At 37.3% G+C, this 27,741-nt stretch overlaps 1 protein-coding gene across 2 annotated transcripts; it reads right to left on the bottom strand.

Annotated features, from left to right (window-relative positions):
• Positions 1 to 27,741, bottom strand: SMAD5 (SMAD family member 5). 2 transcript variants are annotated; one of them, XM_085312829.1, is made up of 7 exons: positions 27,608 to 27,741; positions 9,432 to 10,017; positions 8,040 to 8,291; positions 6,910 to 7,029; positions 6,036 to 6,257; positions 3,262 to 3,518; positions 1 to 1,964 (listed from the first exon to the last, which is right to left on the bottom strand). In XM_085312829.1, exons 2-7 carry the CDS (start codon positions 9,832 to 9,834, stop codon positions 1,821 to 1,823), a joined length of 1,398 nt encoding a protein of 465 aa, XP_085168955.1. In that variant the 5' UTR covers positions 9,835 to 10,017; positions 27,608 to 27,741; the 3' UTR covers positions 1 to 1,820. The 2 variants fall into 2 exon arrangements, with proteins under 2 accessions (XP_085168955.1, XP_085168954.1); XM_085312828.1 differs by lacking the exon at positions 27,608 to 27,741 and adding an exon at positions 19,512 to 19,694.

The following is a 27,741-nucleotide window of genomic DNA, read 5'->3' as shown; positions in this document are numbered from 1 at the left end:
TTCTGAAAAAGTGTTACAGTTTATCTTTATTCCTTTAAGGCATTTCATAAGAAACATTTTAACGACATGTAAACAATTTTATTCCTTTAAGATGATTTGTTACTTAGGTACCATGTGATGCATGATTTCCACATTTGAGCAGAATTCTGTCATTCAACAGAAGACACAAGAACTTGTGTAAGCAAACGATGTCTCAGGACTGCAGTAGTTAACTGCAATGCATCTTTTAATAGGCGTTTGCATTTTAGAGTTTTCAGCCTCTCTCCCCCAAACACTGAACCTTTTCTGAAAAGATGTTTGGGAAAGAAATATGACAATAAGGAGTTAAAAAATACAACAGGTCCTTTTCTGCATGCAAAGGAATTTTGTACATAATTCACTCTTAATGCTCTTAGAACACTTCTTTCAGCCTCCTATTTTTTATTACGTAAAGGGGAAAACTATGCATATGTTATTTAGCTGRTTTCTTTTAGTGTTTTGTACAGTGTTGAAATCCTCTACCGAGCAGTACAACAATACAGGCAATAGGATTCCTTATACGTGAGAGAGTAATTTCATCATCATARCAATGCAGTCCTTCAGTTCCCTAAAGCTGCCAATTATAGTTATGAGTCTTCTGATTGAACCCTTGCCATTATGAACAAGATCAAGACCACTGTTTTATTTAGGCTACAAAAAAGTGATTACTTTTGGTCATTACCAACACCTCTGTATTAAATTACACAATCTAGAAGTAAAAGCTTCTGCACTCAGTTACTAATTTGCTAAGCCACTCACAGTCTTCAAAGAGACTCAAACTCATACTGAAAGTGAATTAAATACAGTGTAATCACAAATACTGCATAATGTCTACTGAGAGATCAAAAGGCCTAACACAGATTAATTCCAGACAGGTAAAATAAACAGCCAGAACATCAAAAAGAAAAAAAMCAACCTTATTCCTTCCAAAAAGTAGTAAGAACTGTCATTTACAAATAGTAGTGTTTATGTTAAAATAGAGAAGGGTACCTAAAAAGAAATAGGCCTTGGCAAACACATCCAAATGGCATGAGTGGAAATCAAAGCAAAACAAGAATTACTACTCCAGAAACGTGCAAGATGTTTACCTTGTATCAATTACTATTTAAAATGGTGGTTAAAAGTAGTATTACAAAATTGAAGTGGGAAAAGGCTAAGATTTGCTATTCTGCATTAATACACAGTGTGTTTATGACAGCATTTTCCAATAGACAATACAAGTATTTTTAAACCACTCCAACATTTGTAAAAAGTATATTTCATGTATACACTTAAAAAAAAATCACATTGTTCAATTTGAGGCAAATTAGCTGTAAAGTCTAATTTTGCTTATGACAGATGTCAATCTTAAGATGTTAAGCAACTACCCTAAAAATACAGTTTGCTAGCTGGAGCTGCACATGTTCAGTTTTATAAACATTAAAAAAAAACCCAAAACTATAATATGTATTTATTTTCTGAAATCAGTCTTCATAATTCTTCTCCCTACAGTTCAAAAAGAGAAAAATTTCCAGTTAAGACATATGCCTGTTTAAGTTCTATTTGAAGGAGGGGGAAAGTGTTCTGAATTTTTCAATAGACTTTTTTTCCCTTAGGGCTCAACCGTCACTTAAGCATCACAAGAACAAATTGAAATGGAAAATTGATCAGCTATACACAATGGAATTGGTCACAAAGGGATTAAAAAGAAGAAGTTAAACTGTAAAATCCATTCTCCATATAGCTCACAGTATCCACACTGGAAGTTTCTCTAGAATTAGAATAAGTTCACTAAAAATAACGTTGAAGATAGTATCTCAGCACTATGAAACAGATGAGATTGGGTTAAGAGGAGAACCCATTTGTGTAAGTACTTTATCCAGCCACTGCAGGGGCCCATGAAGATGAATTTCTATCCAGCATGGGGTGCTTGTGACATCTTGTCGGTGATATTCGGCTCCCCATCCCTACAAAAATGAAGAGAACATTACCAATCAAGTTGAGAATATAATGTGTTTCGAAATAACTGTACTAACAAGTATGAAGTCATATTCTATGATACTTAGAAGACAATTCATGATCAAGTAACAGTTCTTATGGAAAGACAAAAAATCTGAGGCTGAGGAGGAGGGATGGTGAAGGCTGCACTCAGAAGCCTGAGTCAAGTCCTCTCTGCTATGGGTTTGGAATGACTACGTATGCTCCTCCTTGGAATGGACTGCTGCCTCAGGAATGACTCCTGGCTAAGACCTCATCTCTCTTCTATTTCTCCTCCTTGCTTCCTGTCCTCCACGTCCCCATCAAAGTGAACACTATTTCTTTTATCATAACTGACCATGCAAACAACTGTAAGCTTTCAGAGAAGTGTCTCATCTTATGTTTGGACAGAATTTAACTAGATGAGGCTCAGCTGGATCTGTAGGCACCACCATGGCATGTATGTAAAGGGGAAGAGTGAGAAGGGAGAACAGTAAAACAATACATATAATAGTGTATATAATCCAACTTGAAGGAGGAACATGGAGTCCTACCATCTTTCTTAACTCAGGGCAAATGACAATTACAGCAGTTCTTTCAGTACAAAAAGAGCTTTCATTGGATTTTAACATTTCTATTTCCATGGAACAAAGTTTTCCTAATGCATTTKATTTTAACCTTGAACATATTGTATCAAGATTTCTTTTTGAACAAAGTGCAAAGCAACTACGTGGCACAAGTCTACACCCCAAGTTAAACCTGCAATTGACAGGTTTTTGATTCAATAATGTGGAAACGTTACTGAGAACAACAGCACAGTGACTTCATAAATTTAAACCATGTCACCACAATAGCACAATAATGAAGTTTTAAAAAGAGTTGATCTGTTTGAAGGAGTCGCACTTTTCTGCAACTACTTATGCTCCTCTCTAGTCATTCTTTTTGTGGTCTTACAGTTCACATTGTTCTTGCCACTTCATTCAAACCTAGAGCATAAGCCCAAGTCTTCTTTATTAAAACTATGGTATCACATGGACAATGATTAAGTCCTGTCCTGAATATTGAAGCAACAAAGTACGTAGCCACCTTTCAACACGTCAATATTGTGTTTTTCCCCTCCTTCCATTAATTTCTCTCTCCTCTCCCCAAATTAACCATTTTTCAGCATATTTAAAATCGAAAAGAATCAAACTTTCTCAAAATAGCTTTGTTATGGTGTTAATGTAATTACTGTTGAGTATCTCAAAGTCCATAGTAAGTTTAAATATTCCAAAATAATTTGTTTACCTTTACAAAACTCATTCGAATGGTGCACATTTTGGTGAGCTCATACACTGCTTCAAATCCATGGTTGACAGATTGAGCTAAAAGCTGAGCAAACTCCTGATTGTTAAAAATTTTTAGACTGCAGCCACTAGGAATCTTGCATACAGTTGTTGGATGAAAGCCGTGGTGGTAGTTGCAGTTCCTGCTCTGTACAAATATGCTGCTGTCACTTAAACACTCGGCATAGACTTCCCCACCAACATAGTAGAGATGAACTCCTTAAAAACAAAGTTAGATAAAATGGTTTCAAGTTACTTTTTCCAAAAATACAGTATTTAATATAACCCCCTTGAGCTCAGGGGACAATCAAGCAGATATTCCATTTGAAGAGCTTTTCAGAAAAAGTTCCTTTGCCCCCTAAGTCCTATGCCCACAGTATAATATACTTTCTCACTTCAAAATACGGTAGGTTTCATTATACATCAGCCACTAGATGTCCTTCTCTCATCAACTACAGAAAAGAATGAAAAAAGAAAAAAAAATCCCCAAACCACGTTTACTTCAATATGTCAACAGTTATTTCAAGRCAGTTTCCCACATAACTTTTGCAGATTTTAAAACTCCAGTTTTATAAAACSAATAGCCTCTGCTTAGGGAAATTCATATTGGGGTTGGGGGAGGAGGTCTTAGAGAGAGAGAGAATACGATAGACACAAATGAGAAAGTATCTATAGCCTGCTCAGATTTTTTTCATCATATCCGATCAAACACTCAATGGGAGAGGAAAGTCCAATTAGCTGTATAATTTAAACAYCACTAGGCTTCACAAACCTTGAAATCAAGAGACTCCTTATATCAGTCAGATTTGCCTGGACTCCGCTACGCAAACGAGTATGTCCTGAAGCTTGTAACAATGTCTTTCACATTCTATTACATAAACAATCAACTAAAAGCTAACACATAAGAGCCACTGACACTTTCAGCGTACAAAAATGGATTTCACTGCCACTTTGAGATTCTTGCCTTCCTTCTCAATCTTCCTCCTTTCCCCCAACTACCATTGGCCTAGATGCTGGCATGAGCTTCAGTTTGGTAAATCTTCCCTGAAAACAATCTCAGAATCCACTAGAGACTATCTTGTGGTTTGCCAGGTAAGGCTGTAGCAAGTCAACAGATGCAAGTTAATCTTTCAGACAACAACTGCTGTGAACAGTTCTGGATCCACTTGGGACTACGAAAGGATGAAGTTTACTTAAAGGAATCACTGGCCTGATCAACTATAAGCAACCATCAGAAAATCCTGTGTGGGTGAGAACACACTTCCACCACAAAAATCTTGTTTATTTAAAAAGACAGAGACTACCACTTGCCAGCTAAATTCTACCTAGTGAGAGATCTTTGAAGGAGGATGAATAATTTAACAGGCTGAAAAGAACAAAATAGTTCAAAAATAATTCAAATACATTGATTAGAGATCACTTAGGCTTGCAATGCAATGCACCTACAGTAAAGAGTTTAGCAAATATGATTAGGTAGTTTTAAAGGAGGCAAAAAGGCAAAAAAACAAGACTAAGTAAAAGCCATAAATGAGTAATAAATATTTTATACAARAACTGCCTTAAATGTTCTCAGAACTTCTGCCATAAGGTTTTAGATTAATGCCAAGTATTAGAGATGTAGACATTTCAAATTTGAAGATTTAGTTGTAGTCATTACCATCTACTCTACAACATGATTTTGGATCCTTGTTACATTTCAGATCTCAGATAGATACCTAAGATACCTCAGCTGCTGCCATCAACAAAAGACCCTCAAGCTTCCCCTTTTCCCCCCAGATCAGTTGTTCTCCTTTTCTTACATTAACTTTTCTTTGATGACAGAAATGGAAAGCCATCTTTCTAGTAGCTTCTAATTACTAATTAAAAGACTGATAAGGAACAGGAAGGCTCTTGAGATGTACTAAAGGTTGATCGTGGCTTGCAGCAAAAAATTGAAGACCAACTGCACTAACTTATTTCATGTACTAGAAAGGCCTCAGGACAAGTGTAACAGGAAAGGGGTTCTCTTCTCAAGACTTAATTAGCAAATTGCAAAAATTGATATATTCAGAAAAAGAATACTACATTTTAAGATAATGCAAGGACATTCCATCAACAAAGATGAAAACTCTGCATCTGTATATGCTATCAGCCAAACAGTATGGGAAAACTAGCAGATCTTGCAAAACCTGCTGTCCTCAGGAATCCCTCCCACACACACACACACACCCCATGGATTCACCTAGACAAATGAGCCCTAACAGTTTGCATTTGCACTTCAAAGCCCTGCTTCCAACTCATGCAAGATATTTGAACATACTRGAGACAGCACCAAAAACAACAAAAAAAACCTTTGATACATTGTAAAGTGGTTATGAATAATTTACTTTAAGAAGCAGATCTAACATGGAACTTCAGAAGTCCTGTGATAACTTTCTTAGTGCTGAAACAGAAAGTTCTATACACAGAGTATCATTAACCATAACAAAAAAGCCCATATGACAATGTAACTCAGTAAGGAAAAGGTAACATTTAATCTTTTAAATTAGTGCCAAACACACACATATGCAATTCTTAAACTATTTAGAGAGTCAAACCGCCTATGTAAGTTGCCTTCAGATACTGGAGAGGTAGATAATACAACACAGATTACTTCTAGTTCTATGTAGCGCAACAATAACTGTTCTCAGAAAAATCCTTGTTTTTACTCCTACTTCTCTCTACTTCTTAATCATGCATAACACAATTAAGTTTTACCTTTTCCAATATGTCGTCTAGTGTTCTCAATTGTCGAGTTGCGATTAACGTTTGAGAGCAAACCTAAGCAGAACCTGTTTTTATTATTGGAGGGATCTGTAAACCCATCTACTAAGACACTTGTAGAAGATGCATGAAAAGCCTCCCCAACACGATTATTTAATTCATAATACACAATCGAACACCAGTGTTTGGGTTCTTCATAGGCAACAGGTTGAACATCTGAAAATAAGCAAAATTGAAATAATATTTTAACATTCATGTAAACTGGTAAGCCTAGAACTAAAGCAAGCCCTACACAGTATCAATAAATAATGGTTTAGTCAACATATGATATGACTGACAAGAAYAATTCTTACTAATTAAAATCTTGACAATTTTGACTTAACTTTCATGCATTTCAGTTATTCCATTAATTTTTTATAATTATTTTCCTATTTTAAACCTTGTAAGTAAAAAAATCTATACAAACAAAAAAAATAATGACTTATATTAAGTAAAACACATTTTTTCTGTCCACTTTTATACTAGATCTTYAGGAGTCAACTTTCAGAGCCTTCTAGTATATACAATTCCAAGGGCACACAAAGATAGTGGTAAAAGACTCAGTAATTCTGAGAAATGAAAAAAATGTTCAACTTATTATAACCAATACTATGCAATACTTTAAAAGCTGAGATAACCAGAAGTCAAACAAATGAGCAATGCAAGCTCTGTTCTCAGTTCTTCTTTTCTGGTTTGCTTTCAGTTTGTCTTGGACTGTCTCCACCTATCAGCACAGGTTTATTGCACCATTTGAAGTTATTCGATCGATTTGGTCATTAGTATTAATAACTCGAATGAAGTTAATTTTATACCATGCTCTATAATTTACCTCTGGTAGATATATTTGGCATGATTTGAGGGATCATGGTATTGCTTGTATCCATAGACTGAGAATTATCCTGCCCCATCTGATCATCAGGGGGCATATATGCAGGAGGTGGAGTATCAGCTACAAACAAGAAAAAATAATACTGAATAAACCCAAACAATTTTGACTGCTTACAACTGCAAAATACACAAATAACACTCTTTTGCAAGAAACATTAAAAACTGGGACAAATTCTCAAAGCAATCTGAAGAGGACCCAGACAGCTTTCTTTACAGTCTCCAACAGCTGTATTCCTACCCCCAAGAACTCAATAACCAGATTACATACATGAGAAACTGAGACAGAATTTTTTAACTACACTTTTGCAATTGCTCAGGATTACTGCAGTTCCCATTTCTCGTAACACAAACATTAACTTTCTTGCCTACTCTCTTCTCCATGTTTCAAAAGAAATAAAGGAGGAAAGAGCAGTGCTATCTCTATTTGCCATAGGACAATGAAAGCCTAAACCAAATGGCTGGGGTTTCTTGCTGCTTCTGTAGGCTGAGTTCATTACRTAAGTGTGGATCTCTGCATTCTTCCATTCTATATAGCAGGTGTATCAACACCTTGTTGTTCCCCATTTCAGAAAACCCTGAGCAAATGYCATCAATATATTCTTCTCACAGTCTTCTTCCCTTTGACTCTTTCAGTTTTGGGTTTTTTTTTTTTCTATTTTCACACAAATCAGTCAAGTTTCTCMTACTGAAAATTCAATTTCAATTGCTCCATTTAAATACCACATTTAAGTATTTTAGTTTAGAGACAGACACGAGTACATTTTTTGTTCAGTCAGTTACATCTGATTTCTTTTCACTGCTAGATATTCTTTTAAAATATTCACCAAAGACTGCGCATTGAAGCTCTACAGAATAATTCACTACTATAGCATCTGCAATGAAAAGCGTCTGGAATAATAAAACTAGAACTATTAATTCCAATCAGTAACAAAGAAAAAACCCTAAAATACACATGGCAAAACATTTTATTGTAAATGTCACATATTCATAAAGAGGTTGCAATAGATTTTAGCATTACAGTAAAATCTTTCAATTATTTTTTTAACAAGTCCATGTTTAGGCTATACTTACCTGGTAGCTGAAATGGACTAGATGGTCCAGAACTAGCTGGGGAACTTGGATAAGTGCTGCTGGCTGGAGAAGGTGGATAGGGACTGTTTGGCGAAATGGAAAATGGAGTGTTGTTGGGTTGCTGGAAAGAATCTGGAAATGTCGCATTATGTGGCATATGTGGTTCATTGTGGCTTAGGTTCCTGAACTGAACAAGTAGACTGTGCTGTGGATTGAATTCACTATGTCTAGGCACTAACACTGGAGGTAGAACTAAAACAGACAAAACAAAACAAAAAAACACAGAAATTTAGATTAGAGATAGAAGGTATAGGATACAAAYGTGTTACTTCTGCTCACCACGTTAATTTCAACGCTATTTGGGGGTGGCGGGGGGGGGTTGGAGTAGAGGATCCAACTGTCTTCCCTCTGTCCTGTTTTTTCTCCTTTATTCTTTTAAATTATTTCACAGAAAACTTGCAAGAAAGAGCAGAAACTTGAATTTTACAGAACTGGAATCAATCTTTTTTTTAAAAAAAGCACAGTGCACATGCAGTGTACGAAAGTACTGATTCAGAAGCATAAAAACCAGTGTAAATTATCAAAACAATGCAAAAGGAAAGCCAGAGTCAATATTACCGAAAATAATTGTCAAACTAGATCCTTACATAGTACTTTATACCAAAGATAGACACAGTCTATACCACAATATACAGCTACTGCCAAGTTAGAGGTTTAGTTTTTAAATTCAAATAATCTGAAGTACGGAATGCAAGTAGAGCATATCCTACAATCATTCTGTGGAACAGCAGCAGCAACTTCTCACTATACTTGCCAGGGTAATATATTTCTTCTCTCCCACTCATAACCACAATCCTCCTCACCTCCTATGGCAACCATGTCGTTAACAGCAGACTTCCTACCTGACACATTTTGGCATTTGCTCTAACTGATCACTCTTAGTTCTGCTCAGCTCTGCAGGCCTGATAAGGGGAAGTCAAGCAGGGAGCTTTCTTCCTTGATTCATGTTACTAACTGATTAAGTCCCTGAAAGAACACTACCAACCTCCTCACAAGGACTGAGGTTCATAAACAAGTTTCTCAAAGAAACTGAAGTCTTCCAATTACTGCTTTCCTATTTTACTCTAAGTGATAATTTYGCCATTAACTTTATGGGAAGCAGGCCTAAAAGATCTGGTGGAAAAATATGATTTATCACACAGAAATAGCTGTGTATAGAACCTATAATCACCCCACCAGAACCATAAGAAAACGACACTTTGAACATTACTCTTCCAAACCCCCTCTTACACTGAATTTAATTCACTACCTAGTATTGGAACAAGAGGAAGTGAAGAAGAGGTAGTTCCTGGAGACTTTCTTCAGATTTTAGATAGCCATATTCAAACATACCTGGGCTTTCCACCCTCTTATAGTGGTATGGATTGATGCAGACTTCCTTCTGCTTAGATCCAAAAGGAAATTCACAAATATCCAATGGCTTCAGCTCATGATGGCTTTGTAGATCAGGCCAACGCCAAACACGACAATAAATAACATGGGGAAGGCCTTTTCTGTGAGAAACTTGAAGTCGCCCATCTAAAGAACGGGGGATAGTAACACACTTGCTGGGCTGTCCTGGACTGCTCAAGGCTTTCTCCAATTCTTCCATAGCACCCTTTTTCTTTTTCAATTTTTTTACCAAAGCATCAACAGCTTTTTCTGCCCATTTTTCCTCTTCATCTCCTTGTTTCCAGCCCAACAGACGCTTTACAGCTGGGCTAGTAAAGGAGAACAAACTGGCCATTGACGTCATTTGACACAAGTCTTCAAAAGGTTTGTTGAGGTCTTTTTTTTTCCTTCTTACAAATAAATGTCAGTGTATACAAAAGCAGTTATTGCAACTGACGAGCTGTATTATTTCTTGAAGGCTAACAACTGAACCTATAGATGTCGGTGATGAAGTCTTCACATCAAAAAATTATGATTCTTCCAATTTCTATTTAAAAAAAAAAAAAAAGATGAGTTAAGTGATTAGTAAATAAGAAAAAGGTACAAAGTCAGACGTTAAAAAGAATGACTGTTTCAAACCTCACCACTGTGCCCAATTTTAAAAACAAGAAAAAAAAAAACTACTAGAACTTCTTTCCCAAGCCAAATGAAGATAAACATCAGTCAYCAGTTGTCTCATTATTGATTACTGGGAAAAGGAGAGTGAGGGAGCCAAAGGGAAAACATCATTCTGTTATCACAGATGTCCAAAAATTCTACAAAAAATGATCAACTGAGATTGAACTTAACACACCGTTCTGAAGGCAGGTTTTTGAAATATACTTGTATTTTATCCCTCGCACAATGCTTGTCCCCTAAAAATTAGATATTAGACAAACAATTACTCACCAGAAGATTTAAACTTGCTTTTAAGAAATAAAGAGGAAGTAAGGTGGAACCAACAGTTCCACAGTCAATACTCAAGAGAAATATTCAACTTCTCAAATCCACCCTTATTTCTCAAAAAAGAGAGCAAACTAAAGCATCTACATGTTTTCTGAGCTCAAATTAAGTACCCTCTATTTTTAGAGTATAAAAAGATGAGGAAGAAACTGTAGATAACTAAATAAAAAGCTCCAAAAAACCAACCTCCCCAAACCAACCTCCCTCCAGCCATTCAGAAAGGTGGGTCAATCTTTTCAGCTATCCTTATTTTTATGCTGAACTTCCTTGTATCTTTTAAGAGGAATATCTGAAGCACAGGATATTTTTAGCCATTGGCACAAAAATTGTTTTCCTCTCCTCAGAAAAGAAGGGGGCGGAGGGGAAGGCATGGCAGAGTAAGTACTAAAAGTGAGACCTTTACTACAAACTGCATTAGAAAGGAGAGAATGAACAAAACAATGCTGTGCAACTCATACAGTGCTCATGAATGGTGTTTTTTTTTTAAAAAAAAAATAACTACTCACCAGTTCTAATGCAAACCTGTTTCCCCCCCCCCACAAATTAAGAAGTAACGATGACAAGAGGAAATGATGTGCTGTGGCAACAAACTGATAAGAACTTATAAAATCCCTTGTGAATACTAAATAAGCAAGTATAGACAATGAGCAGCTGGCAAAATGCAAGAGCAGAGCTAAGAGAAAGGATGTCAACAACAAAAGATGCTTCCTTTCCTGCTACAGAGACTGCCAAATAACATTGCCTCTCAACTTTTGATTAACGGTGGTGAATTAGAACACCTAACATACCCTGGGACATTAACTCTGCACATAAGAGAAGAAAGAAAGAAATGAAGATTTAAGTCCACCTCTGTTCTCTTGCATCACCACCTTTAATCAAAGGGATCATTCTTCCTCTCATCTTTAACTAAAAAATAAAAATTAATCAATCAATCACCCAATAAGGCTTTTATAAGCCTTTAGACGCATTTAGATACATGGCTGGGTACTTTCCTATAATAACCAATTTAACAACTAAAAAATAGCTTTCAGGAACCCTAGAGACTTGGTGCATTTTAGTACTGAATTCATATAAATGCTTAAGCCTACACCAAGTCATATATTAAGCATCATCAGCCAAAGATACACAGCAAATACCCCTAGTTAAAGCATTTGTAATGTCTCATATGTAACCAGTCTAGATTTTCTGCTGGGGGTATGGGAGAATGGTGAGAGAAGGAGGGAACAGACCCAGACACTCTCTATGAAGAGGGCAAAAGTATAAAAACAAACAAAAACAAAGGGAGTGAGGGGGTGTCTACATTTATTTCTCCCAGGAGCTTAATCCTGTTCATACTTCCTTGATGATCCAGCTTAGTTTCAAATACTATGACAAAAACTGGGAAAAGAAAAATGAACAGAAATAGTGGTTAAACATCTTATTTGTTCCTAAATTCTCATTAAAACAAAATGAAAAAAACAAATGAAATGGGCAGAGGTCTGTCACTGCTTCAGTAAGCATTTATAAGAAGATACTGGCAGGGAAGAGGTGGGGAAGGAGAACAGGAAAAAAGCCATCACTAGCTTTCTTCTGAACTGGAAGAACATGCCTTCACCTTGAGTGTAAATTTAGTTTCCTAAAACAATTATACATATGAAAAACTTTGCATCCTTCAAAGTAACAGGAAATATATAAAGGGAGATAAACTTGGCTAAGAATACAGGCTAATTTTATTCTTTTATTGAGGATAAAAGTTTAGTGTTCTGAAAAGTAAAAGCTGTTTAGAGTCACAATTAACCTACTTTCATGCTTTGAGAACATTCAGTAGCTACAGGATTTCAGTGGTTGCTCACACCACTAAAATAGGAAATGAACCCACCAAGAATCTCAGAACAGGGATAAAACAATTAGAATTTCTACTTCTCATATATGCTTTAAAGAAAATCTTAATTGAGGACAGAAACATTCTGTTTTAAACTATTTTAAAGAGACAGCATTTTCTTACTACCACCAGAGATATGCACAGGAAATATTTATAATGGATTATTATAGTAAATACATAAAATAGAAATTCCTAAAGTTAAGACAATGTCAAAACTGCTGAAAATATTAATCACATTTACTATAAAACCATTCTGGCCACCTGTGAGGCTTCCAAGACTCTTCCATTGAAATGTATTTTTTACCTATCAAAGAAAAGGGAAAGAAAATCTTGCTACAAACTATCAATAGGCTTTCAGCAGTACAAATGACACTGAATTTCTTTCAAAATAGACCTTTAAGAAGTCCACTTTGGAAGGCAAAATAGAGATTTATCTTTTTTTTTTTTTAAAAAAAAAAATAGAAATTAAAAGGTTTGTATATTATTTGTAGACCAAAAGTGTTTTCTTTCAGAAACTACAAAAGGTCATGAAGCAGTAGGTTTAGGCATCTATGTAAAGAAATTAACCGTTTTTACAGAAACTGCAACTCTTCTAGGATTTTAAAATTTCTGAATGAGCTGCACAAACTGTATTTGAATTTTATGCAATTTCAGCATCCAAATACAGAATGACATTTCTAAATATTCAATAGACCATCTAAATTTTGAGTTAATTTCTTCTGAGACTTTAGAGCACACCTTCTGATGAATTGCAACAGAAGCACAAGACTATGTCACAATAATGTACAAGAATAGAAACAAATGTTTTGTAGGAGTTGCATTTCATTCATAGTATTGCATATCTCTATAAAAGCAGTAGCAGGTAAGAACTTTCATGAGGCGGAAAAAAAAAAGCTCTCCTAAATTTCCTTAAGAGACAGATGGTTTGTTACGCATTACCTTCTTATATTCAGTAACTTTTCAACTGAGCTACAAGAAAACATAGGCTGAAAAATGTATTACATTTTTGAAAGCAATTAGATACAAATGCTCTTCACAAAATGAGCGTAACGCATTGCACTAGGTGGCGTAAGGGTATTTAAAAGTATAAATATAACAAAGTAATCTCTGTATCAAAACTAGATTTTGGGGCAGATATTATTTATATGTTTAAAGTTCTTGCTAATGATTACAGCAAATGGAAGAAAATAAGTGGCATGAACAAGTCGGTTGTTTGAACCCCTTCTTAACACCTCATCAACCCAGCCACATGTAAACAAATTTAGTTAACAGCAGAACTCATAAATTAAATTTCACTTGCTGGGAAAAGGAGGTAGAAATAGATGCTTTTATCTGTCATCACAAATATTAAGCATTTCACCTAACTTAGGTTAAAATCTCATAAGAGGAACCGAAACGTATGATATTGGCAAATCTGGAAGATTAACTTGATTCCATATCTAAAGGGGCCTGAAAGGAACTCAGGCCAGAACAAATCAGTATGAGATTACATATGGTGGACTTATATTTTAATAAGATACACTTTTCATACAACATGTTCTGCCACTGATTCCAACTCTGAATTTCCTATCAGGAGAAATCTAAATCTAAAGCACCGATACTCAAGCAACCCATCACTTCATGCAGCATAACAATGAATGCTTTTCAGAAGAACAAAAAAGAGTAACAACTATATGATCCTCATCATTTCCTACTGTCAACACGGAGCTTTTATTTCAAATGTGCAAGTATTATTCTTTTCCTGCTAAATTTACTTGCTTGCAAATGAAGAGAGCTTCCTGTAGCATAGTACCCAATCTGAAACAGGGAACTTCACTCCTCATGATTAGAAGCTGCTTTGAGATTCAGTTTCATAACATAAACAAACCACCCTTATAACTATCTACACAATTGGTAGTTCATTATAATTGCTTCAGACTTGCCAGTTAAGAAGTGTGTTGCAGTCAGCACTTATGCATAACTTTATTGCCCTTTAAAACTTGGAAATGCTGATGTATGCTCCATATGCATGTTAACACATTATATATTCACACAGAAAGCTCAGAAACTCAGAGCATGTTATAAAAAAAGATAATACTGTAAAATACAATTTCATTGCATATCAACTTTACCTGGTTCTATAACTCTTTCCTTATAAACTTCCTGATAGAAACTTGCACAATGCTTTGTTTTCTTATCATTTTCTCAACTCCTTTTAAAATCATTAAACACTACATACATACACTCTTCTCTATGTCACACTGTAGTCCAGTGCATGCGCTCATCCAGTGGCATTTATTAGAGTCTTTTCTTCAAGACAAATATAGAAGATCATTAGCTTTTCCATGCACAAATAAATTAAGATAACATCTTTCTCACACCACGACTGAAGAACTTGAGGGGCTAACAAAAGGAAACCTACACATGACTTACCACTGCCACAGTCTTTGAATTTAAAAAAGGTTTTTCTTCAAAATTTGCCATTCAACATTTTACTCATGAAGAATACAATCCATGATTTGTTTCCTACCTCTCCTTAATGCAAGTAAGAGATGAAAAGAGATCTGCTACACAATACTAATTAGGAATTCCACGCAGTATTGTCAAAACAGGGCTTGGATATCTAACTGGGCATCCAGTTGACTGAAACCTGTGATAACTGCTTTTATACTAGCACTGAATTTCTTTATATTGTTTTACAGACATGTTTGAAGCAAAGTAATCTGACTGATAATACATGCAAATAACAAGGAAAAAAAATTGTCTAACATCTTCAAAAATTTTACCAACTGTGACCACTCTTTGAACAACAAAAACATATTAAAATGTCAAACTCTGCTTTCCCTCATAATACATGTTATTTTTACTTACACATCTGTACTTCACCTAAAACAGTTAAAGAAAATTAAGTATATAATTCTGTCATCTGAGAAGTATTTAACTAGCAAGCACTTTCTTGAAAGAAATATAACAAAAAGCTTTGGGGCCAAGCACAAAAAGCAAGTAAGGCATCCTGCATGGAAGAATCATTATCACAAAAGCTATATAACTCAGCTAGCCATAGAAGTTTAATGATGCAAAAGCAATGCTTTTGTTTTTCCTAAAGAGTCTCTGCAACAATCACTTAAAAAAAAAAAACACACACACACACAAGTGGTAATGATTTATATCATGAAAGAAGTCCCTGTCAAAAGTTCACTAATAGCGCTCCAATGCATTTCAAGAGCATCCTCACTTCCAACTACTGCCAAGAGAAGCTCAGCAGAAATTGTGACCAAAGAATAAAGTTTTCAATTTTTTCTGCATCATGACAAAACACAGTTTTAACTGTGATACAGGGGAGGGAAGAGGGAAGAAAAAAAAAATCCCGAACTGTAAAAAAGCTGCCCTCTTATTTCTTAAGGTATCCACTCAGAACATGAAAGTCCCATGTTCTTATGTCCCTGGTGTCTGCAACTACTCTACTGAGCGATTAGCTCTCAAAAATTACCAATTCCATCTAAGAATCAAAATCTCTCTTCCATAAGTGTTTAGTCAGAACTGTGCAATTTCCTCACACTTTCTAATTTTCTATTTCAAACTAACTGGCACTTCCCAACAGAGGTATTATGCTGAAAAATGCCATCAATTCTACCTAGCATCTCTGAAACTTTGGTACCTACTCTAACTTCAGTAGATAGACGTTAATATTCATTTCTTAATTAAAAATCACATACAAGAACGTGAGTAGATTTCACAGAACCAAAAACCTATGCTTCCAGTGATAGTTTGGTGGACACAGACAAGCAACTAGATGGTTAGAATGAAGAGTTGGCATTGACAATGGCAATTCATCAAAATAAAGACATACCAAAGGTTTCATAATTGTATCTCAACACTATACCTACAGGAAAACTAGGAATGTAGAGGACATCCTTTACTTTGTCATGCTTCTGTTTTTCACAAGCCCTAAAATGTATTAAAAATTAACAACCTACACCAAGTCTTCCAAAAATTAAGCTCCTCATTTGAAAGACCATCATTAAAGAACAAGATCTAAATATGGCCACTAAGATGTGAACTGGCAACAAAAAGTGTAACCTGAAAGCAGGGACTGTACAGACTTTCACAGAACTTTAAAAGACAGAAGAACAAGAAAAAAAAGCGCGTATGCATGTGCGCGCGCGCGCACACACACACGCACAAACACTCGTGTTCCAAGTGAACTACATTAAAATTGTGACAAGTTTATAAAAGCTACAGGGTTTGGAGRGAACACTGACAATAGTAATTCACTAAGCCTTCTTTCCCCTTGCACAGAATGAATGAATGGCAAAGTATTCTAAATTTGTCAGTTTGTGACATCCACTGACCCAGAATTCAGAGACACTACCTCATAGTTGGTGGATCAGTAGCAGCTATTCTGACAAAGATCCTCTGTCAAGGATGACAGTCCTGGCAGGCTCAACCTTGGTGGTAGGTCAGTAGGGATACAGACTTGGCAGACGACATTCTGCACCTTGCCAACCCACACTGGTCAAGCATACCAAAGTGCCAGCCAAACTTTTCTACGTGGTCACAGGAACATGGCTAAAAAGGTTTCCAGAAAGCAATGTAGCAACTTACATCACAACTAATGATAACAGCAAAAGTCTTAAATTACTGTTCAACTTGCTTTTAATGAGCTGTTTATCAATGTTAGCCATGAAATGCCTCAAGTGTTCTGTTTGCACAAGAATAAAATAYCTTTGAATTTTGAGCACAAGTTGCTCTCTTGCTTTCAATAAACTGAACTTGCTGCCATAAAAAAATTATATAAAAATCCTAAAAAGAAACATTAACACATTAAAAGCTATTCTGATGAAGCTATCACAGACATGAAGAAAAACCTGCATTTTAATCAACATGAAACATTAAACTCCTGAATAAGGAAGAAATAGGGACTTGCATAAAATTGCCATAGAAGCAGCATTTCTGCACATATGTAATTCAGCCAAGAGTAACAAAACAAAAGAGTTCTTAGATTTTCCCTCAGACAACTGTGAAGATAATATAGAAAACATCTTCTTGCAATTAAGAAAGTCCTCTGAAATATTTAAGATCACAACATAATTTGCAAAGACTATTCAAACAAGTATGGAAACGCACACTACATTTAATAAAGCATTTGCACTCTATCACAAGAGAGGGAATTTTATCAGACTCAGATAATGTTCTATTATTATGAAAACTTAAAAAAAAAAAGAGAGAGAGAGAGAGAGAGAGAGAGAGAGATCATCCACTCAAGTTGTAAGACTAAAGAATCTGACCTCAGAACAAGAATGGAGACGTATTGGGTCAAAGTAATAACTCCTTCAGGTTTGATCACATGTTAAAATCCCAAAGATCAAACAAACAAACAAAAAATTTTAGCATGGCTGTATGGAGCATCACAGCCCTTTGTTGCAATTCTTCCATCAAGAGAAAGAAAAGCACAAGAAGCTTCTCTCCCTCCTTTTCCATCTCTCATATCCACCACGGTTGTTTGTCTTGTGCATCGCATGGGCTTTCACTAAGAAAGTTTTCTTTTCAGATGATTCCTCTCTCACTAAAGCATATTGTCAAACACTTCTCCTTTCAAATATGGAGAAAAGGGCAGGTATTCCAATCATCAAAATTTTTTTTGACATCAAACACTTAACAGCAATTTCCAGGCCAAGTGAACACTATTTTATTATCAGAGGTAAGAGTAAGCCACTACCAAACAGTAAAGATTAAGACATTAAATCCAGCAGCACCCTACACAGATAGTACATACTCAAAAATTACAACATGCTAATTACAAAACATCTACAATTAAGTTATTTGCTTCTTCTATTAACTTCCACTGCCACCAGATGCCAACTTTGTAAAGTACTACAGCTTTTGAAAAGCATGTGCACATAGCTGGGAAATGTGTCTGTACTGTTCCTCTCCCCCCCCCAATCAAATTTTAGAATCCTTCAGAAAATCAGAGAAATTTTCATTGTACATCTCAATTATGTAAGTTTTGTATAGAACAATATTTGTTTCACCTTTCAGTATTATAAAGCCGTATCTCATAGATATATTATCTGAAATCAATAAAGGCATGAAAACCAGGAAGAGATTTCATCTATAACCAACCCACATTACAGGCCTAATATCTCCATGAAAAGACAAAACTTTTAGCCTAATGCAAATTTTGACACTTATTTCTGGCAGCTTTTATTAAAGTAGATAGCCGAGGTTATTCGCTAAATAAAATCTCAAAATTCAGTTTCCACCTAAAGATTCAACAGCAATTAACGAACCTTAGGAAATGAGTTCTTCTCTACCTCATTTTACACAGAAATACATTCAGTAGATTTACTTAAAAGCACACCAGAAACTTCACAGCTGGAATAGAACATGGATCACTTGATTTCTAGTCTTGTGCTTTAACCACAAGACCATATTTCCTCTATTAAGTTTACAACTCACAGAAAACAAAAAATGCCATTCTAAACCAGTTAAGAGGTCCATCTGTTCTCAAGCAGCTGTCAATACTGGATGAAGCCAAGAAAGGCCAAGACAGACAAGCGTGCCCTAACACCACGTCGGCAAGAAAGCGCCTCTTTATCAGCGTCCTCGGAACATGTGGATTTATTACTCTTCCCCTTTCGTTTACTTAGGCCACAGACCGTGGAAGAGCAGCGGAGTTCCTCCTCACGAAAGGGGGGGGGGGGAGCAACAAGAAAACTCTTATTAGCATTCAGCTGGCTTCTACAGTTACGTGCACAGACTTATTTTTACCATCACGGAGCATGTTTTAACAGCGCCGTCCCGCCGAGCCCGCGYTGCGCGGCGGTGGCGGCCCGGCCCCGGCCCCGCCGCCCGCGGGAGGCCCCTGCGCCGCGGCCCGGCCCGGCCCGGCCGCCGCAACGCTGTCACCGCCGAGCCGTGACTCACCTCACGCGGCCCGTGCCAGCCACCCGCGCGGCGGCGGGAAGGCCTCGCCCCCTCCTCCCGGGAAGAGGGAAAAGAAGGGAAAAAAAAATTAAAAGGGGAGGGAAAAAAAGGAGAGGGGGAAAATAAAAGTCTCCCAGAAGGGCCCGTGACTCCCCCCTCAGGGAAAGCCCAAACCGCGGCGGCGGCCTCGCGCCCCCGCCGGCCGCCCGCCCCCCCCGCCTCCAGCACCGGCCCCGCCGCGCAGCCTCCCGCCGCGGCGCTCCCCGACCCACCCGAGAGGGCGCAGCGAGGCGGCCTCCGCCGCCGCTGGCGGGCACCGGGCAGCGGCCGCGGCCGGGCGGGCGTCCGTTAGCCTCCAGGCGCCGGCCGCCCGCTCTCAACAAAACTTTATTCGCAGCCCGCGGAGGGAGGACAACGGCGCGGCGGCGCCGGCGGGGCCAGCGCGCCGGGACCCGGATGTGCGCGCCAGGAGGCGGGAGGTGCATGGGGGGGGGCGGAGGGGGAAGCGCGGGCGGCGCAGCGCGCATGCGCGACGGCCCCGCGCGGCCGGCAGGAAGCGGACAGGGCGGGAAGATGCGAGCTGCGCTGTGGAGATGGGGGGAGGGGGCGGCCGTGGCGGCGCCCCGCGCTGCTGCCCCCCCCTGCAAACCAACCCGCTTGGCAGCATAAGCGGGATTGGCCTAAAGGGCGGGGGGGTCTTGCGGCTTTGTTTTTRACGGAGAATTTATCCACTGCAAGATGGAGGAGTTAAAAAGAGCCGCGCTCCTCCACGAGGAAGCCCCGCTTCTGGGGCTGCGGGCCCCGGTGCTGTAATGGCGCCCCGCTGGCAAAGCCCAGTGCCCCCCGTTGGCGGTTATAGGTTTCGTGTGGTGGTGGTGGTGTGTCTGCGGTGGGTGGCTTTTATTTGCGGTGCTCAGGGATGGCTGAGAGCGCCGACTGAAGCTCATTTTTTTTGTTGCTTAGTAAAGCTTCAAAAAAAATTTTCTTAGCAATTCTATGCATACTTTATGATTTTCATACTGTAACTAATACTAGTGTGGCATAAACTCTTACTTTCGTGCAGGTGTGCTTATTCCATGAATTGGAAGGGACCAGTGTTTTCTCTAGCTGCTGCTGGAAGGACACACAAGCGTATTGCACATACTTACTAAGCCAAAACCACCTCCTGCGTGCCACAACAATGCCTAATCTTGATTAAACATACTGCAGTCATAATTTCATGACTTTTTTTTTAATTACATAACTTAATTGATGAAAAGGTAACCTAAAGAWGAATCCGGTTTCAAGCCTTGAATATAGTTCCATGACTTGGCATTAGAATGGCCTGATGTTTTAAATTTGCTTAAATATACAACTGATTTTTAGAACACCAACATGAATTTCAGCTAAACTTGAAGAATGTGTATACTTCCAGTGAAATTAATAATCAGAATAACTAGACTATATAAAAATCATAATAAGGAAGAACTGAAAAAGTCTTTTATGAAAGAGAAAATAATTTAGAATAATAAATGCTTAGTCTAAGTAGGCTTTCTTCTTCTTCTTTTTTTTAATGTGAGGTGTGCCTGCAATCAAACTGGATGGTGGCAAATCTGAAACTCAAAAAGTGTCCGCTTAGTTCAGAAGCAGGTGGAATTCCTCACCATAAGGTGCTTTTGAGGCCAGAACTCCAATAAAAAATGTTAYGTTTACATAAGTAACAAGAACATCCGCAATAAGAAGAAAATACTTYACACTTCAGCCCACAAAATAAGAGAAAAGTTTCTCTACTGGCATATCATTTCATAATCCAAAGGGTGTCTTCCTCTGAAGGGGCTGGAAATAGCCCTTTTCAGACACACCACTGACCTAAACTGAACCCTAGTCTGATCCACTATGGAAATATCTACAGAAGAGTTTCTTCCTCTGGCAAAAATACCGTGTAGGAACAGATATATACACTGGGCCAAATCATCACAGATATATAACTGTACCAACTTGCAGCAGTTATAAATGTGGCATACCAGTTGCATYTGGCACACCAATTGAAACTTGCTATTAAATTTCATTTTGGAAAAACTATTAGAAACAGGTAAATCTAATGGAAAGTGATGGTATATAAATATATATGTTTTTTACATATATATACACAAATATATATATATAATTAAGCCAATGAAAGGCTAAATGAAACCACGTTTTATTAGTGTAAATCGAGGGTGARATAACTGTGAAAAACAAAACAAGAAAAAGCAATATAAAACTTGTAGAAACAGGCAAAATACCCATCGTGCCAAAGTGAAGCTTTAATTTCAGATGTGTTTGAGCTTTGGAGTAAATTGCTACTGGCTAAAACCGTGTCTCTCTTGATTATTTTTATTGTAAACGGAAGTTTTCAACACCAGTACACTGTGATCATATCTATACAGAGGTCAATTAATAGCCCAGCAGTGAATCTCTACTACAGTTTATGACAACTGTGAAGGAGCAAGGCTTTGGTGTAGTTTAGTCAAAGAGCAGAGCTCACACCCTTTAGAGAGTCCTATGTATCTCTGCACCAGCAATTGTTTTACCTTGGCCAGGCAGTCCAAAATAAGGGACAAAAAAAAAAAAAAAAAAAAAAAAAAAAAAAAAAAAAAAAAAAAAAAAAAAAAAAAAAACTGTTGGTCCTTTTCCAAATCTTTTGTGCAGCTTAATTAATAAACCAAGTAACAAACAAAAAATTGGCAGCAGGCATTTTAGGTGTTGTTCATGTGCCAGCCATCATGTCTCTTATGAAACAAAATGTGCTCATATTGAGAAGTTACAAAACAATTGTATGTTGTCAAATGAAACCACAATGTTGAGCTACTATGTGCTTCTTCCTACAGAGGTGTTAGAGATCTAATGATGAAGAAAGCTAAAGGTCTATATGCAAGTATATGGGAGAGAACAAGGGATAACAAAGCTGTAAGCTGTACGAAGTTCTCAATTTAAAACTACAGACAGGTTACGTATGTCTGTTTSTAACACACCAGTCCTCAGAAAGCAGCAATTTTTAAGCACAATATACAGACTATTTTGGTACAGGGAAATAATATTATCAGCTAGATGAAAAATAGTTTTCCTCTTTTTGGCCATTTTGTTACAGAGTAATTCTTTGTCTTACGTTGAAGTCCAAAGACCAAATATACAAACAAGTCATCTCCTTCTAGTCAATGGGATGGAGTACAGCACAGAGTGAATGACACGTGATACCTAATGATTCAGGTCTGTACATCCTTAAGGTCACAATAAAATTGACACCACTTACACAACTGTCTAGTTCATGCATGGTTTCCATCACTTAAAACAGAGCTGCTCTCTAGTGCCATGCTTCTGTAGGTGCACTGTAATAACATAACAAGTTCAACAAAAAGCTTGCAACTGGTAGACTCAAGTCATCCTGAACACAGTTAACAGAAAACAATCCTCATTTACAATTCACAGGCCTACAAGTGTGATTATCTAAAGAAAAATAAATAGATAACCTTCCAGTTACCTGAATTTTTTAAACATTGTGTGTTCAGATTCTGCAGAGAAAATTGCACTTATGTTTGTACATTCGGTCCTGGTCAACTAGATTACAACTACCTATCTCGGATTCCTCTGTACACAGTGTTATGGCAGTGAAGAAAGAAAACTCTCTTATAAACCTATGCTACTGCTGAAGTTTACTTCATGTTGGAAATAGCTAGAACCTTACGGTCTGGTCAAAGTACAGGGCAATAAATAGAAAAATTACTACTGTTTTGGATCAGGCCTTGAATGGTTGACAAGCAATGTGTGTATCTCAAATTACACTATTTTGATTTTCTCTCAAGATTTTGAATATGATCCCTGCATTTCTTAATGAGATTTTTGTTTGGTTGGAAATGAATAGTTTGAAAATTAAATAGATTGTTTGAATTATAAGGAAATAGTTTTGAAAAAAAATTGCTTTATTATGAAACTTTGGCCTTCCTGTGACTTCTAAAATGACTGCATTGTTCAACTGAATTCCCTATTAACTTTCTAAATTGATGGCAGGGTGAAAATGTTTTTTTTTTAAAAAAAAATAAAAATAATAAAAGCAGTTACCATGTTTGTACCACATTAAACATTTGCAAAGCCACTTTACAACCATATTAAAAAAAAAATCCATAGTGTGAAAGATGGCTTGCATATTTAAGCCAAATCCAGCTTAAAAACAGAATTGGGGGAAATGGATAGGATAGCTCATGGAAGTTACACTCTGACAGCTGTCAGCTGAGAAAAAATGGGGGAAGGGGGAAATGCTGAGAAAGGAATTTTTTTTTTTTTTTTGGCAGTGAGAAGAGGAACATGCCATCCCTATTCGAAAAGTTTCAGGGTGGGAAAGGCTAAGGAGGGGCTAACATACTATACATACCTTTACATGTATTTTTGAGGCAGAAAAACAGTGTTACTTTTGAGTAGAGTTCAACAAGTGGAAAGGAGGTGGCATTCATTCTGGCCATTTGGTCTTCTTAAATAACCCCACAATTTACAGCATGATGAGAACAAGCACAATAGATAGTAAGTGGCTGCCTCACAACAAAAAAGCAACACAAGTGTTATGTACATCACATCACACATGTAAGAAAAGTTAAAACCCAAATTAAAAAAAAAAGTAATAGCTAGAGGGAATATATTAATGTGTTCATCTACAAAGCTTCTAGTAATGTGGGCTACTCTGATGATACATGCTCTAGCTCACAGCCTTGAATTCTAGGAGAGTAAATAATGCACCCTATTATTTTTGTAGCCACTCTTCTGGATATTTTATATTACTCACAGCTCACACAGAAGTGAAGAAAAGGGGAGAGAAAAAATATTCATGTCCTGAAGCTACAGATATAAGACATCAGAATGAAATTGCAGAGGAGAGGAGGGAARGGCAAGCCAAAGCAATACTTCCAAGTATGTTTAAAGCTGAAAACTTTTCTTAATAGACTGGAATGAGATCAAACAGGTAACTGAATACTGATACATCTGTGAAGATCTTGTAAACAAAGACATTATGTAAAAGTTTTACCAGTGCAACTCAACTCTCTTTTCACACTCTACAGAATAAAAAAAAAAAACATATTAGAAATGGTATGTCCAGTTTGACAGACCTGAGAGTCAACCAAAAAGTTGCAAAACTGAACACAAAAGAAGCAAATTTCTAATGCACAGACAAAATGTCAAAATCCTAGGAAGGGAAAAGGATGCTGCAGGAAAAGTAAGATATATAGGAGATAATAAATAAAGGAATTCTTTGCCTGTGAACCCTGAAAACTGTTGCAAAGTCCATATCAGAGTGTAAACACTCTTCCATTACAACCTACGGAAAGATTCCGATCAGAGCAATACCAGGGGAGGTATGGGGGAGATGGAAACCTTCCTGGAGGAATGGAAAAAATGTCCCAGTGGATTAATACAAAATAATACACTTCTCACAGAGGAAATACTAAAAAAAAAAAAAAAAAAAAAAAAAAAGGCAGAATTCCTTTAAATGTTCTGCCAGTGTTGCTATTATTCCAGAACATCCCCTGGCTTGCACTCACCYTTGCTTCAGTAGTACAGAAACATGTAGTATGCTCACTTTCATTCTTCTAAATTAGTGATTTTCTACTATTTCTGTGACATGACCTCACAGTCTAGGAACACTTTCTGGAGAGTGACACCAAATGCTAAGCTCAGAAGAAAATAGCCCCTGCCTCCTAAAAGCTCTTTGTAACAATCAGATCAAAAACCTGTAGACAACAGGTAAGTTGCATCGTAAAAGAGATGAGATAGACGAGGTGGTACACAAAGAGAGTTAGTCTAACACCCTGGTTAACTTCCTTCTGCTCACCATTACCATGTGATCATCGTTAGGCCTTTTTTTTTTTTCTTTTATGTAAACTCTGCTCAAAATTAGCCTTGAACAAAAATGTGTTTTCTTTTCTTTTTTAAGGATTTACCCACTTCCCCATCACTTGTTTAATGTTGTACATTGTTTGCCCTCCCGGGCACAACCTTCAAAGTTATTGCTCGAATAGACTGTTGATCTCCCAAGGCTCTTCGATCCAAGCCCAAGCGCCTCCTTGCGAGCGTGCTCTATTTTGAAAGTGACTGGCATCTGGGTGGGACACATTCTCTGCTTGGGACAGTAAGAAGATCTAACGTGCAGCCTCACATTCAACTTAATCATCTGTTGACACGGTCATGAGTTGGAATTCCATTTCTTTTAGCCATAGAGTTTGGACTGACATCCACAATAACTATGCAGTGAAAACTTGTATTTGTGGCTCTGTGGCCAAAACCGCAGGGAAACTATTTTTAGCACAGCGCAGCTCTAAATAGTGGAAGCACTGAAAATTTAGCTCACATAATGGGCCAAATTCTTCTCCTAGTTACACCCACTCTATGGAGAAGCCTGAATACAATAAACAGAAATATCTCTGGAGCAGAGATAAAGAAGAGGGGAAATCAGTATTTTAATCTTTAAATGAAGAAATATACACATCCTACAGCATTTCCTTTGGAAAGAAATGAAAGGAAAGAAAAAAAAACAATATGAAGTACTAGTGATTTGTTACAGTAACCATTGCCATAAAGATAATTCATCCCATTATATATCTCTGAACAATGCTTATAGCTAAAATCCCTCTCCATTCATTAGGCAGATACTTTTGACCTAGATCAGTGAAAAGGACACTGAGTTTATCTGTTTTTTGAGAGAGGACACAGTAGATGAGTGTGGCGTGTGAGTAACAAATCCAGTTTTAGTAGATAGCCTTATACTCACAATTATTCACAAGACAACAATCCAACAGCATCTTAGCACCTCAGGACTTCACAACATCAAACAGTTAGCGATGACAGTGCATCGAGTGCTAAAGCTTTCTCATACAAGCGCTGGCAGGAGCTGACTGTCTCCTTCTGAGCGTGTTTCTACCAAAGTCCCCAAGTTATATGAGACGAGGCCTTTACAACTTGTATGTAAWCTTCATGCCACATTTCGGGCCACAACTGTTCTTTTCCACCCTAATGACCAAATAATTGATTTAAATAATTTCCTCTACAGTATCAAGACCTGCATATACAAGCATAATAATGTCTGTCGTAAAATGAAAGTGCTTTTGGGCACAATTTTGCACGTGCAGTTTTTGGACAGCATGTTGCAAGCTAATTGCTTCTATTCACACTAAAGATATTTTTCACAGAAGTCTTTTTCTTCTCTTTTCTTTGTTTTTTTGTTATGTCACTGTGGAATTGGATCGTTTGCTAAAACAGGATTTAAAACTTGTGAGAGAAAGCGATAGGATGAGAAAATCACTACATAGTTTTTGAGTTATTTCTCCTAAAAATAATCAAAAATGTTATTTCTTTTCATTCACTGTGATATTGTTGGTAGGATTTCTTCCACTCTTTAAGCATTGCTCTATTACATGGGTTTTGAAAAGAAATAMAAGTGGGGAAATGAAAAGGGAGACAACACATCTTCAATTTTTGTTACATTTCTGCAAATCTGAAATAAATTGAGATTGCTGTTATTGTCTAAACACTTTCGTGTTCGACTTAGTAAAGGGAAAGTAAAAAAGTTCACAGACTTTTTGCTCTAACTTGTTAGATGGGCCCYATGTCAGGCACTGTCACTAAAATAGTTCACAGCCCTAGTTACAATTCACCACATCTTGGRAAATGACATTTAGGATTCTCAAGGCAATTTTAGATAATTTTTGGAATGGGCATATTCCTTCATCTGTCATTAAGTACGGATTATTTTGTAACACATTTTATACTTTGGAATGTTATGTTTGGATTGAGCTAAACATATGGAATAAGAAATGCTCTATAGTTTGCTTACCCAGCTGAAATGTAACTCTTAAAGCTAAAATGTTTTGTTCTTTAATGTTCATATTCTAGTCTGTACTTCAGCACAAAWTCCCTGCCTGTCTTTAGCTATTTAGACGTGGAAGGGGGATTTATGAAAAACTCTCTCCTTTACCTGCATTATTCCAACTCCATTAGAGTAGCTGTAGAGAATTCCTGTTTTCKGGACAATTTAAATAAATCTTTAACATTTCAGGACTTAATTGGAATCACAAAAGTTAACAATAGTATCTGCTATCAATGTCACTGTCCCAGGGATTCTATTTTCACAGGCATATATATAGACCTCAGCCACATTTTCCAGTTGTATTAAGAACAGTACACCCCCTCCACCCCCAAGCCAAAGAAAACAAACAAAAAACTCAGTAAAATCTGCAAACTTTGGGGAAAGTGACGCCATTTCAGCAAATCCCTTTCCCTCTGCTCCAAACCACGCGTCAAAGCTTAGCAAATTAAGTGGCAGGCATGCTGTTGTAGAAAAAGCAGTAACAAACGAACGCAGCTTTACCTTCCAGAAAGTTACTGCAGCTCCATTTTCGGACCCTTTATTTTTTCTCTAGTTCCCCTCCAAGTGATTTCTATTTCTCTCTCTTTTTCTCTCATACTGGCGACAGAGAGGCTGGGGGTGGAGCCCTGAGCAAA

The sequence above is a fragment of the Rhea americana genome, unplaced genomic scaffold (assembly GCF_003343005.1).
Source record: "Rhea americana isolate MKP2758 unplaced genomic scaffold, rheAme1 scaffold_37, whole genome shotgun sequence".
NCBI lineage: Eukaryota > Metazoa > Chordata > Aves > Rheiformes > Rheidae > Rhea > Rhea americana.
This window is presented reverse-complemented; position numbering and strand designations above follow the sequence as displayed.

Coding starts and splice junctions, on each gene's coding strand:
- SMAD5 (XM_085312829.1), bottom strand. CDS start 9,834: ATGACGTCAATGGCCAGTTTGTTCTCCTTTACTAGCCCAGCTGTAAAG. Junction 6,258..6,909: donor GCCAAATATATCTACCAGAG/GTAAATTATAGA, acceptor GCTTATTTTCAG/ATGTTCAACCTGTTGCCTAT. Junction 3,519..6,035: donor TAGACGACATATTGGAAAAG/GTAAAACTTAAT, acceptor TTTGTTTTTAAG/GAGTTCATCTCTACTATGTT.